Raw genomic sequence first — 19339 nt, forward strand, 5'->3', positions numbered from 1 at the left:
TAAATAGCTAAACTCGATAGATAGATAGATAGATAGATATAGATAGATAGATAGATAGATAGATAGATAGATAGATAGATAGATAGATAGATAGATATAGATAGATATAGATAGATAGATATAGATAGATAGATAGATAGATATATAGATAGATAGATAGATAGATAGATATAGATAGATAGATAGATAGATATAGATAGATAGATAGATAGAGATAGATAGATAGATAGATAGATAGATAGATAGATAGATAGATAGATAGATAGATAGATAGATAGATAGATAGATAGATAATTATTGTTATGCATGGCCCTTGTTGAATAAAGACCCTATCATTTTATTGTACAAGTTTACACACTTAGTCTCTTGGAAAACAACCTGGAAACCCAACCTGTGTGTGTGTGTGTATTTGGTATTTGTGTGTGTGTGTGTGTGTGTGTGTGTGTGTGTGTGTGTGTGTGTGTGTGTGTGTGTGTGTGTGTGTGTGTGTGTGTGTGTGTGTGTGTGTGTGTGTGTGTGTGTGTGTGTGTGTGTGTGTGTGTGTGTGTGTGTGTGTGTGTGTAGCACTAATGACTTATGTGACTGAGGGGGGAAACAAGGGAGGAGTAACATAGTGTTACAGCAGCAGCAGCAGCAGCAGAGTCAAAGGAGTTAAAAGGAAGAAAACCTCGTGTCTCCTGCAGCCTTCCTGCACTCACTGTCCTCTCCAGACTTCCAGTGAAGAGCCGACATTTGGTCTGAGAAGAGCCGCTGGAGTGTGCCTCTAACCGGCTTCATCCTCCAACTTCCCCCCGCTGTCAGCTCGGAACTCGGAAAGAACCGAAAGGGAAAACAAGTTACTGAAAGAAGCATGTTTTACTTCATGTTTCTGCTCATGCTAGTTCCACATGAGCTGCTGTCCTCGACGCGTAAGTAACAAACTTTACTAAACCGTCATACACGCAACCGGACATTACCGCGTTTCAGTCGTGCTAACCTCAGGGTATGGGACGTTAACCGTGCCGACTTAAAGCAACAGTCAGCTATAAAGTAATCAAGGTTTCCCAGAGGGAGCTGCTGTATGGAGGCTCCTAACCAACAAAACAACATTTACCTCAACTTAATTAAAACTAGCACAAATAAGGGTAACTTTTTTCACAATTTCAACATGGCAAGATGCAATAAATACCCACCAGATATATTTATAATTGGCAACCACACAAGACAGATTTTTAAGAACGGCCAATGCGTATTAGATGGCAATTATCTTATAATTGTTTTAATTTTATTTTGCGATATTGATATCTTTATTTAGTAAATGTTTATGGAAAATAGTAGAGAAAGTGTTAATGGTTAAAATTACAAAACAAGAACATCAGCTTTTGTATAATGTTATGATTGAAGTACCAATCAAATCAAGAAACTTTCACAACACGTTATTGCAATAATTAAAGTCTGATCTAATGACATTTTAAGACCACTATTGCTAGTTGTATAAGGCAGTTAATAGAATACCAATATTATGTTTGTGTTATTATTATCTGGATAATAGCTGAATATTTTTACAGTTTCAATAAACTTCTCAGTGCTCTCTGGCAGACAATTCATGTCGTAAAAACATTTGATAAATCACTGCAAACATCCATATCAATATTTGGCTTCTGCAAATTATTGTTATCTATCAGCTGACATATATGCAATATATATGTGCAAAACACTAATATTTGTTTTTAAATTAGGGCTCTATTAGGAAAATCCCATTTCTAAACAGTGATTAAATACAAACCGAAATATTTATAGGGAGAGCTAAAGCTACCTTCTTTGGCTGCTAATAAACAGACAAATGTTTATTATCTCATGATCATCAAATTAATCAATCCTGTTGCTTATTTATTAACGAAAATGTGTTAAAGAGATTGCATTGTGACCAACTAATGACACAGTGTTAACACAAATTATAGCCTTGTAAAAAAAACAAAATCCAGATCCAGTGACAACACATGGAAATGAGAGTAAGGATTAGCTGATTGTTTCCCTAATTGTGGATTAGACTAAGAACAACACGTATTAGGCATGGTGGTGATGGAGCTGAGGAGACAAATTGAAATCAACATTGTTCATTAGCGCTGTTGCATGAAGGAAATGCAGAGTCATTATCATGCAGATGTTTATAATCCTAAGACTGAGATAAACAACTGCAAACAGCTTCTATATATGTGGTGAAAAAAACATAAAAACACATGCATGTTTGTAATTTTTCTTGTATATATTATACCTTACATCATGTTTGATATTGAAGCACTGAGACCCAAAGGTCTTACTTTATGCAGATAGTTTTCCTATCTGTGCATTTATCTTTATATTATCTGCTGCTGCATCCAGCGCAGTGGCACATATGTTGGAAAGCTTGTCCACCGCCCACCTGGAGCATGGTTAATGCAATTATACACATTACCCCTGATCTCTCTGAAGAAGAAGAAGGAGCCCATTGGTAACATTGAGAGCAGAGGGTTTCTCAGGGGCATCAATCATAAACGAAAACTTAAAGTCTAAGCAGGGCCGTGGTATGGAAAAGTATTCAAGGATTTAATCGACAACAGGATGACCTTTCTGAGTGATCCCACTGAGGCTCCATAAATCCACTTCATTACCGGGTCATAAATATGTGCTGAGCTCCTGCTCTCTGTGGTGCTGCAGTGCTGCTGCCGCACTCCCCCTCCTCACACAATGTTTCTTACTGCTGGCAACAGATTTGGGCCCACTGTGTGTTTAATGCTTTAACAAATCAAACTTTACAGAATAATAGCTACCCAGAATATAGTGCAAGCTGTGATGGAGTGTCAAATCAATGAAGATTTAAGGTTGAGAGGGCTTAAAAACTCAAATTTAAAATGCATTGTGTTTCTGTCAGAAAAACAATATTAGAAAGTGAGTTGTTTATTTTGGCTTTGGGTGACCTTTACAAGAAAAAGGGTGAAAGCAGAATCTATCATGAACAGGTATTTGTTTTCTGGCCAGGCTGCAAACACATCAACAGAGATGTGAAATCAGAGAAACAACAACAATAAATTCCATTTAATAATGTAGTCCAATTCATTGATTCAACAAGATAATTCAGTTTGTAATTCATTCATAATTTCAGTCATCAAATAAAAAATGCAATATGTCTGCAGCTTTCAGCTTTCAGTCTCTGAAATGTGTTATCATTATCAGCTTTTCCAAGTTGTATATATAGTATTCTAAGATGTGTGTCTGTGGGATTGTCTCATCTCCTTTGACTCTGGAAACTGGACATTTGAAATGAGTGGAGTTCGATGAAAGCATGGCAATTAAAGACATGTTATTGTCTTTGTAGGCATACAACAAAAAATATATTTAGTAAATTTCAATGACCTTCAGCGAGATAACACAAAGTGTAATAACAATAACTTGTATATAGACTCGTATTGCACTATTCCACTTTTTTAAAAACTTTTTTTTTTTTTGTATTACTTTTAATATGGTATATTTTAATATTGTTTTAATGTTGTCTGCTTATCTGTATTATTGTATATAGACTATTCTGCACAGTTTCTATCATATTCAGTTTCTATTATATTCAATTTTATTTTATTCAGTTGCATTATTTTATCTGTTTTAATGTGTTGCACTGTTGGAGGAGTCTGTGACCTACGATTTTCATTCTACTGTATGCACACAATGACAATAGCCTTGAAACCTTGAGAATGTAAACAAGGAGCATTTGAATACCATACATGTGTGTGTCCTCCCTTAGATGTGGCAGTGATCTCCCCTCAGGACCCCGTGCTGCCGATCGGCTCCAGCCTGACGGCCACCTGCACGCTGGCCCCGGGGCTGGGTCTGCAGGCCAGCTCTCTGTTCTGGACCCTGAACGGGCTGAGTGTGTGCAGCAGCAGCTACAGCGTGCTGAGCCCCGACACCCTGAGCGTCACGCTGCACAACCTCAACGGCTCCCAGCAGCAGTCCGGAGACAACCTGGTGTGTCACGGAGCAGATGGACATGTCCTGGCCGGCTCCTGTCTCTATGTGGGCTGTAAGTGAAGGATGCTGTCTGCGCAGAGCTTTATGGAAATGGATTGTTAAAATGCACAGTCAGGAGGCTGGCACAGTGCTTTTAGGATATGGTAGTATTATGTAATGAATTGAAAGAAAAAATTTAAAACATATGAATACAAACATTATCCAAAAAAGGAAGTAATGTTGTTTTGTCCCATTTTCTTTGTTTTCTTTGCTTTGAAGGGCTGGTTGTGTGTATATGATGTAATGAAAAATGAATTACTTTATATACATCTGCTTGCAAACATACTCTGATTGCATTAAAATTCTTGTTTACTTTAAATATAGTTTTTCTCCTAACTGGTGTCACTCCACCTTAAACTAAATGTAATTATAGATTGTATACAAAATGCTGATTAATGACATTAAGAGTCAGAGCCTCTTGTTGACAGAATTGTGTATCTAATTAGTGAACCTTGATATGAAAACCTTGGTTGCTGCTTTCCAACTCTTTGTTTTTAATTCTATATAAAACCTTTTTTATTCATACCTTTCTGTAATGCTTTAAGATTTGTTGATTAATTCATCAGCTTTTATAATGCATTTGCTTGATGGAGTTAATGCTACACATGAGTGGAGAGGAATTGGCTACTCAGTTTTCTTTTGTTAATTTCAGAACAAAATAAGATTAACACTCGGCTCGTATTGTTGCCTTTACTGCCTTTTTTCAAATAAAACATTCATTGTACTTTGTTTCCCACCAGGGCCTCCAGAAAAGCCTGTAAATCTAACGTGTTGGTCCCGCAACACGAAGGACCTGAGCTGCAGGTGGAGCCCGGGGGGGCGGGGTGAGACCCACGTCCGAACCAAATACACCCTCAAGTACAAATTGAGGTGAGCGCCCCAGACCTGCTGCAGCTCACAGGTGATCACCTCGCCCCACAGCACTCAGGTAGACTAGCAAGACATGCTTTAGTGCCACGTACAGTTTATGATCTGCCACACACACTTTGCTCAGAGGCTGCAGTGTGTTGCTTCGCTTGTGTTAAATATACTCAGTCTACCGACATCGCAGTTTATTTTGGTCATTGTGTTTTTGTTTCTGTGCAGGTGGTACGGCAGAGAGAAGGATTGTGAAATCTACGGCACAGGGAAGCAGCGATACTCCTGCTACATCCCCAGTAACCTCGCCCTCTTCACCCCGTACGAGATCTGGGTGGAGGCAGCCAATCAGCTGGGCTCGGCCACCTCTGACATCACAACCCTGGACATCCTCGATGTAGGTGGGTAAGCACTTGAGGATCCATTTGAGGATGTGTGAAACTGATTTGTCTTCCCTTTCCTCTCTTGTTCTTTAAAGGTCCCTTACTGTTTTTCATCAATATATTATAGGTCTCAGTTATATACAAAACATGTCTCTGAAGTGTTTGGCTCCAAATACCAAACAGATCCTTGCAGCATTACCCATAATCCCCTCTGTTTCAGCCCTGTTTCAAAAGTGCTGAGTCTGTTACTTTAGATGAAAATAAGGAGCCCCTCCCCACGCCCCTCTGAGAGAGATTTGGTTAACAATAACACAATGGTGCTCTAGGAAGAGATTCAGGTGATAAGGTGGTTGGGGGGGTTACCTTGGTTGCTGATTGGCTAATGGTTACAAAAGCCAAAAAATCGTTATGACATCATAAAGTGGCCAAAATCTGATCAGCTCATTTTCAGACAGGTTTTTCTATAAATGGATCAGGATAAAAAGTGAGAGAATCTTTTTTCCTGAAACTTTCAGAATCTCTTTCCACAGAGGGGGCACATGTTTATGTAGAAGAGACATGAACAAGTGGATTTTGCACAATAAGTGACCTTTAATTTGTTTCCTGTCTCTTGCTTTTCCTTTGTTTCACTTGTTTGTCTGCAGCCCTCCTAACCCACCTCTTTAGGGGAGAGATGGGGATTTATTTTTATGGTTCACTCCCTCCAACACGCCTCTGTGACAGCATTATGGGTTCAGGCTGGAAACAAAATTAAACTGTTGTGTTGTAAAAGTTAACTGCACATCTGATGCCTCTCATGCTAAAGCTTCACAGTGCTCTCACGAGAATTTTAGGTTATCATGTATAAACGATAGAAGTATACAAATTCTGCAGCGCTTATGCAATGCTGCGGCCTCAAGCACATTTTGAAACCAGTGTTTATTGTCTTTGGCTGGGCATCCTCTCCCTCCATTCATCCTCACTGCACACTGAAGAACAGTCAACTTTGCTGGGCTATTGAGAAGGAGGAGTGCTGCCATACATGTACAGCATAAATAATGCATAGCACTGACCAATAACACAAACAATAAGCTGTGGGTTTATTTGTGCTGGCTTTGGTTCCCTTTCTTCCTCGAGCTGAGTGCGATGGAACAAATAAAGCTGAGAAACAGTGCCGTGAAGGATATCAAAGCAGGAGGTTACAAACAGGAAACACTTTTACAACTTCTTTAATAAGTGTCTTTCTTTGTCTCTCGTGCTGCCGTCCTCTTATCTGTCCCTCTGTGTTTCTCTCCTTCAAAGCACTTGATTTGTTTGCAGACTTTTATTGCAGGAGGTAAAATGTTTTGTCTAATTCTGACCAAAGTTACAACACGCTCTGCACAGGAAGTACAGCCTGATCTGAGCCAAAGCCAGTCTCTACAAAAGGGGAAGTTAAAGCACATTTGAAATATAACGGCAAGCTACAAACCCATACATTTGGTACAAGAATGTCTAAAAGTGACAGACTTCTGGAAGATAATGTTTTAGACTAAAATTGAGAGTTAAATGATCTTGCTTTTGGAACTGTGCTGTTTTGGGTAGGGGTTTCTACTTTGATTCAATATTCCCTCATGTTCATTCTGTCAACACATTCATTTATTTGTATTTCTTTCGCGCACACCTGGGAAGTATTTACTGAATGTGTGCATGTTTGCATATACCGATTAACAGTATGCCAGGACTTTTTCTCCTGCACAAAGTGAGAGAATTTTATGGGGGAATAGTTTTTATTGAAGGATATTATATATTGCTTCGACCATAAAAAATGATTTACTGACTGCTCAAAATGGAAGCAGCAGTGAAATCCAGACTTGGATCCAACACTTCCAATAATGTCCACTTTTTAAAACTCCATATCCCAGATTTTTTTGTGACACATTCAAATTCATGCTTATACAGTATAAGCCTAATTAGTGTTGGAAATTGGCTAAAATGCATAATTCATCACAAAAAGAGCATTCCTATTGGAATAATATAAAACTGCATATGAGGAACACATTCTTATTTAATTAAATTCATGTAATTTATTGTCTTTTTCCTGACTTTCTAACTTTGATAACAATTCTCCAAAAAGTTTTACCGTCATTATTGTATATGATAAATCCTACTGACTTTTTTTTTTTTTTTTTTTTTTTTTTGACTGTTTCTTTTCATTAAAAAAACTAAAAGAAACACAAAAAAAGAGAAAGAAATGATCAGTGATCATTTTAATTAATGTTGACTGACTGTTGCACACAAGAAACATAGGACTTTTCATTGAAAATAAAGACTAAATATAACATTGTAAGTAGGAGAGATGCAGTTGTATGGCTCTGCACGGATCATCCTCACCATGAAGAGTGCTGAGGTGGGATGCTTTCTGCCCTCAGTGTCAAAACGCCACATTCTGCAGTGTGTCCTTGCTCTGATTGCTGCACATCTGCTGCATAATAACTTTGATCACTTGTCCTTGCTCTCGCAGTGACCACTGACCCTCCTGCCAACGTGCAGGTGAGTCGTGTCGGCGTCCTGGAGGACCAGCTGACGGTCCGCTGGGCCAGCCCCCCCGAGCTCAAGGACGTCCTGTTTCAGGCCAAATACCAGATACGCTACAGACTGGAGGACAGCTCTGAATGGAAGGTGGTCAACAAACACACACACACACACACACACACACACACACACACACACACACACACACACACACACACACACACACACACACACACACACACACACACACACACACACACACACACACACACACACACACACACACACACACACACACACACACACACACACACAAAAACTTGCAGCCTACACACACTTCCTCTGTAGCTACGACACCTCTGAGGCAGCTGTGGAAATATTGGAGGTGCAGCATTGACTGAGCCATTAAATGATGAACAAAAAAGTTGCTGCATCTCCAGTCTCCCGCATGTGCTTTCATTTCAAAGCAAATAATACAAGCGTGCAAACCCCTGACTGCTGCTCGAGTCTTTGCAGGGACATTTTGAACGCTGGCTTTCATCCAAAAGTGCAATAGTGGAGAACATTTATTCTTTAGAAATCTCATTTGAAGTTCCCTGCCCACAGCTTTTCGTCTCGTCTGTGCAGGTACATCTTAGAGTGCTGGATTCAATACAGAATAAGATGAATTATAAGCGGTTAAAAATATTTGACATACTGTACATTTGACTACATTTAAAATGCATACGAAGCTCTTCTAACAAACTTTCCTTGCCTATGGAAAGAGAATTACCTTTCCAGATATCCCGACAAAACACTTAACACATTTTCCTTCTTTATTTATTTGTTATATTCAGACCTAAAAGGTGAGGTTTTTATGTCAAATGCAAAAAATAGGACCAAGTGGCAATGTATTGTATGTTGTTGTGTTTTGCATTGTACTGCTGTAACATGACACCTGCAACTGCTTTTTTTTCCTTTTCAATTTATGTGCAAAACAATCAATAAAAAGCTCATTAACAAATTAAATATCATTTCCATCTGTGCATGAAAGAAAGATATCATTTAGTTGAGGATATTACCCATTTCTAACACATCTTCACTGTGGGTTTGTTCCCGCTCGTAGGTGGTGGATGATGTTGGTAACCAGACGTCATGTCGGCTGGCAGGTCTCCGACCCGGGACCGTTTATTTTGTCCAAGTGAGATGCAATCCAGTGGGCATCTATGGCTCCAGGAAGCCCGGCATCTGGAGTGACTGGAGCCATCCGGCCGCCGCCTCCACTCCCATCAGCGGTGAGAACATCTCAGAGGGAAAACTGAGAAACGTTATACAAAACCCACCAAATGTATTTCCTTTCATCGTCTGTCTCGTGTCTTAAATGGCTTTTTAAATTCCTCCCAAACATCTGTGATGCCCACATAACTTGACCATTTGTTCCTTTTCTAATAATCAACCTTTCATTGCCAATTAAATCCAGAGAAAAACAATGTCATTATCCTCGTTTCAAACATCCGGAACAAGGCGATCCAAACCGCATGTGACGAAGGAGAAAGCAAACATCAATGGGCTGGATGGCTTGATACTAGGGATGTGCATCTCCATCACTGAGGCCGATGCGATGCGCATCTCGATACGTTGCCACGATACGATACATTAACGATACATTTGAAACACCAGGCGATACGATACGATACGATTCACCCCTGTTGCGATACAGTTCGATACGATTTGATTCAACATTATGCGATTCGGGGCGATACGATATGATTCAACACGATGCAAAAATAATGATACTTCAATATGGTACGACAGAGGATTTTTGTTTTATTCCTGATATGCAGCAAATCATACATTAACAAAAAAGTGCTTTACATATTTGGTACTGCACATCCCATCATGCCGTTTATTTTTTTACCTTTAAAAGCTCTCCAGAGTACAGTACAATTGTATAACACCTCACAGTTAAACAATGTAAGGATGCATTGCTCATGATTAACAATGTGCAAATAACAGCTACCATAGAGCAATGCCCATACAGCTGCCAGCCTGATGTGCTTAACACTCATTCATAGGCTAACTCACCAGTGAGCAGAAAGCAGTGGTTTCTATATGAACAATAAAGAATACAAATAACCTTTCACAAACAGGTATTTCATAACTGCTTACAGTAAGGAAGACATTTAAATTATTATTGGCCACATGCTGCTGTAAACTAAACACCACTCTCTCTGACAGAACACCTCACTGAGTGATTTAACTCATATGTCTAACTTTCAGGTTTCTCTTTTCAGCCGCAGACCCCACGTCGCCTCTTTATGTGCGTCGCTAAGTTCCTCGAACTACTTGTGTACTTTAAAGCGGCTCGGCATCGTTAACAATTTGCGAGTGATTTTTTCAAGTTGACCGTCTGTAGTAAATAGTGCCGCGCACATATACCATCAGGACGTTACTGATGGGGTGCGGCTGCGGAGTGATACTGTGTGTATGCAAGTCCGCATCTAGGACGGATCTATGTATCATGGCTGTAGACCTGTTAAGTAATAAAGATACCTCATACAAAGGTCTACGGATACCTTATTACTCTCCATGACCTGCGGTCAACTATATAGCATAAAGGACTTTTACACCGTCTTTCTTGAACAATCCGAAGTGTTGCCAAACGTTTGATTTGTAGGTATTTTTCGGTGCGCTGTGTTTCTCTTTCTCCTCAACTTCCGTGTGTGTTGATAACTGAGACTCTCGGCCTCCGTAGTGGCGAAGCAAATATCAAAGATCGTCTCTGCTGAGCGTTGACAAGATGAGGGGATTTTATATGAAGGAATCGTTTTTTTACCGATGCAAAGACGCTACGCAATCGATGCATCGCGAGTTCAACCCGGTTCAACCCAAACTGTAGCCGATGTGCACTCTTTCAACCGGTGCACTCGCATCTTGAACGTTTATGCCGGTGCACCGATGCGAATCGGTGAATCTTAACATCTCTACTTGATACAGATCTCCTAGCAGAGGATTAGAAGGAAACTGCAAAAAGCCAGGGGGACATTTTGATAGATTTTTGTCGTCCGCTTCAAAGATTGATCAAGTTAAAAAGCTGCTTGTCTGTCCCGGCTCACACAGGGCCTATAAAGCTTGAGTGGAAGCAGGTTTGAGAGCAGATAATGAGTTGCATAGGTCTTAAGAAGTATTTACTCTCCAGAGGGAGCAAGTCGTTATCCGGCTCTGCTGTTTGCCATTAGGCATTGATTGTAGGAGACGACTGTCAGTGAGAAATAAAAGTAGGGTATATCACAGATTCTCATTTTATAAACTGAGAAACATTCATTTTTATGTGAAACTGTTTTCATCTCGTTTTGTTAAATCAAGCAACATGAATAATCGTAAATGTTCACTCGGCAACAGTTTGTACCAGAAGCAAGCAGAGATGCGAGAGGCATGCTAGGTTTCTTGGTTAAATTCCTATTTAATAATACGCCAGAGCATAATATCAAGGCTTGAGACTGGAATTAAAATAAGTGTTATTTCTGTCCTACTAAAAAGTATGACCTCTGGTGAGTTGAGATCGATGTTGGTTTTCCATTTTATAGGCTAAACATTTATAGGATTGACATTGAGAAGAGTCTACAGCATACTACTAACAAACCTCTACAGTATAGACTGTATAATATAGTTCTACAGCTAATGCTAAGTCCCTGTAAGCTTAATGCTAACCTCAGAATGCTAACATGCTCCAAATGACAATGCTTACAAGCTTATGTTTATCATTACATTACATTTAGCTGATGCTTTTATCCACTCATACTGCATTAGAACAAGAAACCATCTTGGGTGTTAGCTAGCTATGCTAACATTTGACAACTTGTAAGTAAAGCTGTCATTGGTTTTTCAGTTAGCCTAACTGACGGATGGCAATGTAGTGCTAGATGAGGTGTCAGGAGATCAAGTTATTAGAATGTATTTGCAAAAATATATATTTTGGTTTTTTAATTTGTATTTGGTGTTTTAAGCCCAGTTAATGTAAACAGCATGACGTCATATTTTTTGGGGAAAAAGGGCCAAAAAACCCATCTCGATCACATTAATGCTGACACATGAAGTGTTTGCAGTCGGTGCATAATCTATACACCTTGCACTGGCACTTGTCCTAACTATAACCTTGACGCTCTTCTTCTTCATCCTCCCTCCTCTTTCTCACCTCATCCTTTTTAAATCCCTTGCACTCTCTCCTCTGTCTCACCCCCCCCCCCCCCCCTCCCCTCCTCCTCCTCCTTTAACAGAGAGGCTGCAGAGCGGTTCCTGCGATCCGAAGCCCGGTGAGCAGAACTCCACCCTGCGGCGGGAACTCAAGCAGTTCTTCGGCTGGGTCCGCAAGCATGCGTCCGGCTGCAGCGGCATGTCAATCAAACTGTACGACCAGTGGAGGGTGTGGCTGCAGAAAACACACAAAACACGCAACAAGGTAGGTAAGCAAAACCTCACTATCTCTCTATTATTTACACCCACATTGAATTCAGTGTACAGTGTTGAAAAGGGGGAGATAGAGAGGATGATATTGTCTGAAACTCCTGCTGGCTTGAGAGTCAAACCTTCGTTCTTGGTAGAGGCCATCACAATGTTTTGGGCCGGTGTAGACTTTATTTGAGATGAATTTAGAAAGGGGAGATAGAGGGGAACATGGGCCACCAGCTCTACCAAGCTCTAGATCAGACTTGAAATGGATTTCAGACTCTGAATTTCTGCCTTATGATCAACATTCGACCAACACAGAGAGGACTGATTTCTGTTAAACGTGCTGTCTCTGTGAACTTTCATTTCAAACCTAGTGATTAGGTAGAAATGTGCGGTTTTGACTTTACAGGCCCAGGAATGGGAGGATTTAAGTAGATGCACTCTGGTTTTATTTCATATTTTAACGAGCAACTCCTGATCTTCATCTGACGACCACAACAGAGAGAAACAAGCGTGCAAATGTTTTTAATGGCCGACTGTAATGTGTTCTCTTTGTTTTCTCTCGGCGTAAGGAACCCTTTCAACAAAACTAACTCGGGACAAATGGCACGCAGAGCATCTTCTGTGACTTTGTGAGGAGCTCAGATCCTTCAGCCAAATCCTCTGCTTTCAGTCCTTGAACTCACAGAAGCCCTCCCTCTACCTGACTCAATTAGCTCAGCAGGTTTTTGTGCTTTGCCGAGCACACGCTGTCACCTGAATAATGTCTTTGTTCACAAGCCGTGACAGCTTCCCATTGATTACCTTGAGAGAAAGGTAGCAGGGGGGGGGGGGGCGCTACACCGAGAATAAGAAAGAGATGATGCAAAGAAAGAAGTGGGAAAAGAGGGGAGGGGAGAGAAGTGGCAGCCAGACAGAGTAATAATTGTGATCATTGTAAATTACATGGTTCTTCCTGTTGAATGATCACACTGTGAACCATCTGCTTTTGTCTTTCCAGATTCTTCAAGACGATAATTCATAGCAGCGCCGCTCAGCACCACTGTGGACTTTTAATACAAGAACAGCATCAAGAAACACAGAGGGATAACTCAGTGTGGGCCCCCAGCTGTGTGAGGGGTCATCGGCCCCGACTGAGTGATACTGCAGTGTTTGTCAGACAGACTTAACTTCAGTTTAAAGGGCCCGAGTGGAGGATCACTGAAGACGATGTTGCCCTTTTTCTGCCGACAAAATCTGTCCGTAATTAGACATCAATTGGCGAGCCATGAAAATGTTGCAGCACAAACCTTTCGTATAGTTACATTTGGATATTTCTTAACTGCAGCAAGTGTTTAATTGTATTCCTGTGAATTAAGGATCACCTTGTGTGAAATGTTTATACTCCTGTGTAGTACACCATTTGTTTGAAGACATTTTCCTACTGTTTATATTTGTACAACTGCATATTTAAATGTTTTTTCATCTAAGTTATATTCTTGTAACGCACCAATAGTGCCTCTGAAGTAATGTATGATATGTATAAAACATAAAAAAAGTCAAACTTCTCTTTTTTATTTAAAAAAAAATTAATACAATTCATCAAGTAGACAAAGATGGCGACATAGGATGAGCCTCCGGGAATTATTTCACCTTAGAGTATTTACAAATGTCCTATTCTGCTGAGGCGTGGATTAACACAAACACATGAGCCCAGATAGAAACGAAGAGAGCCTGCAGCAGCCGGCAGGGTGGAGTCAGAGGATCGATACGAGCTGAGGAGTCTGAGGAGGAGGGAAGTTGCAGCCGCCAGTCGCCCCGCCCCCTGAGAGCCGCCTGTCAATCACACTCCTCAGAGTCATACTTAAAGTCCTGCATGATCTCACTCAGAGCCTCTTTGTTCTTGATGATTCTGGAAAAGAAGTATTTGTTTTAGGAGACATTTGAGTTTGTTTTACAACCATAGAGGTCATTTACAACGTTCACACCACTTTCTGAAAAGGTCAATTTTGTCTGTACCACGTTTTAATCTGTTTAAAATGTTATAAATAAGAACACTTTAAGAAGGGATTATTTGCACATGAGAAACATTTTGAGATCAGTTTGTCGATTATAACTTGGTGGGTGTATTTCTGGGGACCTTAGTGGTGCAATTTGGAAATGGGACTGAGAGTAGAAAATGGAAAACTAAACATTGCTCCCGCTTTACAGCAGGGGGGCATAAACACTGCACTAGACCCTCTTAACCAATCGATTCTAAAATGACCCAAAACATGCATGCACTGATCAGAAACTGTAAAAAGGACATTATGCAAATGTTCAGGTTTATATTTGTATTTTGTATGTGGGAGAGGGACCTTTGGGATGTTAGCCTTTGCATACCATTTACATGCACACAAACCTGCAGGAAAGGGAAAACCCAAAAAGCATAATAGCGCTTATAAAATACTTAAAGTCTCTGGGTCAAAACACACAGCTATTGAATCGGGTTTGCCTCATTGAAGAGCAATGCTATGTGTCTTAAAGTGTTGTTTAAAAATAGAAGACCTATGTTACTAGTGTATTATGCACATTTTCTTTTGATCTGAAAACATTGTCCCCAAAGATTTTCAGAACAAAGTGAAAGCCGTGTTTACGACCAAAGGCTGGTCTGGTGAATCAGGAGGAAGCTGTTAGTCTGGTGAATCAGGAGGAAGCTGTGCAGCCGAGCGGAGGCTGATAGGGAGCGAGAGGCTGGGTCAGCAGAGGCTGTCGCAGCAAGCGGACGGCGGTAATGGCTGCTCTTACTCCTGCTTGATCTCCTGAATCTGTTCCTGACAGTCCTCGTCCTCGGGGTGATCCTGGGCCCGCTGCCTGGCCAGCTGCAGCTTGGCTGTCTGTTGAGAAGGCACATCAGATAAGATTTATGCAAACCATTCATCAGCGGAGGACGGAGGGGAGGCGGGGGAGGAACTCTGGGATAATAGGAGCTTTATGACATTACTGGCAGAAAGGAAGTTGAGTTCATATTATAGAAGGAGTGTAAAACTTCTTAGAAAAGTGCTACACATCACCTCTGAACGACCAGATGTGGACCGCTCAAGACTGTAGGACGCATCGAGGCGTAACATTTTAACACCTCTCTGTACGGTCGTGAAGATGATATACACACACACACACACACACACACACACACACACACACACACACACACACACACACACACACACACACACACACACACACACACACACACACACACACACACACACACACACACACACACACACACACACACACACACACACACACACACACACACACACACACACACCTTTCAGAAGTAGAATGCAGTTTCCCTCCATAAGTTTATAATTTAAAAATGTAATAACCTGAGCTGAATCCTTAACATGACCGTGAGGAAACACGATTCAAGAAAGAGAGATTATAAAATGTATTTTACAAGAAGTCTGCCTCCTTGTGGTGAAACTGTGGAATTACACAAACGTAAGTGCCTGTAATAGGAGGCAGTACATGATGTATATTTCAAGTGTGAAAATACATTAGTTTTGGCAGGTTAAGTGACTTTTTTGAATGAAGTTGAGATTTTTTTTAGTAGGTTATAATTTGTATACAGTAATACTGTTATTTATTTAAAAAATTAAAAACCTATCTAATCAAATGAAATTACATTTAATAACATTCATCAAACTGCAAGTTGAGAACGGTATTGTCATTGTTCCAACTATTACTACTGTCCTTTAAATGTATAGTATCTCATAGTTGCCTCTCAACCATCTGCAAGTATTTTTCGTTTATCTGCACTAAGACGTGTTGTGTGTATTTGTCTGTGTGTCTGCTGTTAAATATCTGCTATTTATTTCACTTTAACCCTATGCCTTAACCTTATACATGTAGGACAACAAGTTTAAATGGAAAACTAATGGTGTAATACACTTACAGTAAGATTGGGTCCCAGTTTAAGTCAAACACCCCACAACATAGTACACATAGTACAGACCCGGCGTCATGGGCCCGCCCATCCAGGATTTGGGCCCGCTGTTTTAATCAGGGCTGAATACAACATTTTCATTGTTTTATTATTATGTTTATTGTTGTTATTTGTAGAGCTTTGTCCTAATATTTATTTTTGTTTTAAACTATGTTGAAAGATTAGTTTAATATCATTTTTTTATTTTGCTATGAAATTCTGAATGAAATTCTGAATGAAAGGCTGCGCACGAGACTGGTTTTTCGTGTGGGTTTTGAGTGAGATGCGGCACAGCAGCCTGTCAGTTTACTCTTGCTAGGTTAGTTTGGCTATTATCATTTATATTTATCTGCAACAATGGATATCAGGAAGTGGTTCACGAAAGGAATATGGCAACTCAGCGCCAGATGCAGGCACATTAGAAGAAATCAGTTACGTTACCAACGAGCTAGCAAGCCAGCCAGGGACAAGGGAGGCTGGCAATCGATTATATTTTGAAGAGAAATTGACTAAAGCCGGCTCTCTCACAAACTCCGGCTCTGTGCGCAAGCAGACCGCTGCACGCACACGCTCTCTGCCTCGCTCAATCTCTCTCCCTTTCTCTCCATCGCTCAACCTCACCCCACCTCTCCACCCTGTGTGCGCTCCTCAAGTTTGCCTGCGTGATTGCCCAAGTTGGCACAGTGTTACGAATGTGCCACAAAACCAACCAATGGAGGTAGCCTATAATAAGACCATCAACAGCCTTATGGCAACCTAAAACCCCTCTGTTTCCGTAACAACAATTCACGAGCGCCTCCCTCACCCCCCCCCCCCCCCCCCCCCGTTGACAAATCTCGAGCGGGGAAATGTAAGTTTTGGGGTGGGCCCGCCCTGGGAAATCAAATGCCTGCCCAGAGACGTATGTCTGCCACCGGGTCTGACATAGTATATCATTATATACTTTTTCCTTGTCTTACACACTGCTTTTTTCGGAACTCCTAATAAACTAGAAGGGCATTTTAGGCCATTTCTTTATGTGAAGACTAATGGGCAAACCCTTCAACTATTAAAATCCAGCCATCAGTTTTTCCATAACCCTGACAGACAAACAAAACATACAGAAAACTTCACAGAGGTTATTAATATATTGAGTTTACAAACCATTTCAAGTTTCTGCTTCTCTTTGCTCTGCAGCTTGTCCATGTGCTCAGAGAGGGCCGGCCGGTCGAACTCGTTGTGGAGTTTCTCCTTAATGTCCAGCACTTCTTTGGAGATGCCGTTGAAGGCCAGAGTGATCTCATGCACCAGCTGCCTGTAGTGGTCGAAGTCATAATGAGGCCCCGTCCTCAAGTAGGCCTCGTGTCCTCTGGAAGGCAGGAAGAAAACATTAAAGGTCTCCTATTATACTGTTTTTCATCAATATATTATAGGTCTCAGATATATACAAAACGTGTCTCTGAAGTGTTTGGCTCCAAACACCAAACAGATCATTGCAGCATTACCCATAATCCCCTCTGTTTCAGCCCTGTTTCGAAAGTGCTGAATCTCTGTCTGTCACTTTAGATGAAAATAAGGAGTCCCTCCCCACGCCCTTCTGAGAGAGATTTGGTTAAGAAGAACACAATGGTGCTCTAGGAGGAGATTCAGGTGATAAGGTGGGGGGTGGGTTACCTTGGTTGGTGATTGGCTAATGGTTACACAAGCCAAAACATCGTTATGACATCATAAAGTGGCCAAAATCTGATCAGCTCATTTTCAGACAGGTTTTTCTATAAATGGATCAGGACAAAAAGTGAGAACATCTTTCTTCCTGAAACTTTCAGAATCTCTTTACACAGAGGGGACACATGTTGATGTAGAAAAGACATGAACAAGTGGATTTTGCACAATAAGTGAGCTTTAAATAAAAAAGCAGAGATGAATGAAGCGTAGAATTCATTTTTTTTGTATGTGCCTGAAATCTATGATAATAGTGGGTCAGATTCAAACGTACTCGTCAAAGAGCTGATACGTCTCCACCCGCTCCGACTGAAGCTGGTAAAACCTCTGGATCAGGGCTTTAAAGTCTGTAGGGACCTACAGGGAGGAAGGCATGAGGAAGAGAGTTCAAATAACATGTAGAGAGAATACCCAGGATATGAATACATGCAAGCTGGTTATCATGATTTAGTTTTCTCTTAAATCAATTTGAAGTATTATATAAAATATAGTTAAGCTATAAAGGTTTGCAACTACTTGAATCAATATTATTGTGCATTTTTTCTATTTATTTGTTTAATTGCAAGAAAAAAAGACAATCAAGGAGACTAAAAGAGTAAATGAGAGCTTAATAATAATAATAATAATAATAATAATAATAATATTAATAAGCTTAATTTGTACAGCACCTTTGGAAAACACTGCTTTACGATAACACATTACTGAAGCTGAAACATGCGCAATATAAAACAATAAGATGTTACAATAAATACCCTGTAGTAAAGAAAAAAAATAGGAGATAACACTGGGTTTGCAAGGGCCATGAACAAACAAAAATAATATTACAAATGAAATAAAGAAACAAGTGTACATTAAATCAATACTTGTCTAATACTGTACTTCCTTTATGCTAATATTCACCACCGACCATCCTATTTGTATGTCTGATAATTAATGATAACATGTAGAAATAATAACTTAAAGTAAAGTATAATTATAAAGTCAGGGGGAATTAATAATGACTTAACTACGAGTCGTCCTTTGAACAGTTATAGCTCTCAAAAGATGTGATGTCTTTCTTAAAGATGGGCCTAAATCGTATTACTAAATCTTAGGTTATATTTTTGATATCTTTGGAATAACGTTACAGTGATTTAGAAGTGAGTGTTTTGTAATTAATTTGTATAAAGAGGTTTTGTTATATGCTGTCTGCTTCAGCTACACTAGCCAAGTTACCATTAGCTCTGATTAGCTTAGCACATGTGTGTCACTTTTGAGGCTCTCAAACATGTATCTTTTGTATAAAATATGAAATACTCACCATGGTAAGCTGTCGGAAAGTACTGTCTCTGAGTTCCAACAGTTTATTATATTGGCATGTTTATATTTAATAAAAACGGGACGATGTTGTACTTCTGTGTGTGATTCAGCAGCCTGTATGCAATGCCTCCCGGATATGACGACACTGCGCGGTATAGAGTTCAATTTCAAAATAAAAGTTTTCATTCGACAACGGCTCCTGTCGAGT

The 19339-nt window shown here is 40.2% G+C and overlaps 2 protein-coding genes across 4 annotated transcripts; one reads left to right on the forward strand and one right to left on the reverse strand.

Moving 5' to 3' along the window:
• Positions 1-614: 614 nt before the first annotated feature.
• On the forward strand, positions 615-13725 carry crlf1b (cytokine receptor-like factor 1b). 2 transcript variants are annotated; one of them, XM_079654161.1, is made up of 8 exons: positions 615-908; positions 3755-4033; positions 4761-4890; positions 5107-5279; positions 7744-7901; positions 8860-9028; positions 12011-12196; positions 13183-13725. In XM_079654161.1, the coding sequence occupies exons 1-8, from the start codon at positions 851-853 to the stop codon at positions 13197-13199; spliced, it is 1170 nt and encodes a 389-aa protein (XP_079510287.1). In that variant the 5' UTR covers positions 615-850; the 3' UTR covers positions 13200-13725. The 2 variants fall into 2 exon arrangements, with proteins under 2 accessions (XP_079510287.1, XP_079510286.1); XM_079654160.1 differs by having other exon boundaries at positions 12011-12192.
• rex1bd (required for excision 1-B domain containing) lies at positions 13721-19292 on the reverse strand. Of its 2 annotated transcripts, XM_079654179.1 has the most exons (6): positions 19133-19292; positions 18107-18189; positions 17275-17479; positions 15215-15283; positions 14949-15037; positions 13721-14073 (listed from the first exon to the last, which is right to left on the reverse strand). In XM_079654179.1, the coding sequence occupies exons 1-6, from the start codon at positions 19133-19135 to the stop codon at positions 14001-14003; spliced, it is 522 nt and encodes a 173-aa protein (XP_079510305.1). In that variant the 5' UTR covers positions 19136-19292; the 3' UTR covers positions 13721-14000. The 2 variants fall into 2 exon arrangements, with proteins under 2 accessions (XP_079510305.1, XP_079510306.1); XM_079654180.1 differs by lacking the exon at positions 15215-15283 and having other exon boundaries at positions 19133-19291.
• Positions 19293-19339: the final 47 nt, after the last annotated feature.

This window comes from Notothenia rossii (genome assembly GCF_949606895.1).
Source record: "Notothenia rossii genome assembly, chromosome: 1".
Taxonomy (NCBI): domain Eukaryota; kingdom Metazoa; phylum Chordata; class Actinopteri; order Perciformes; family Nototheniidae; genus Notothenia; species Notothenia rossii.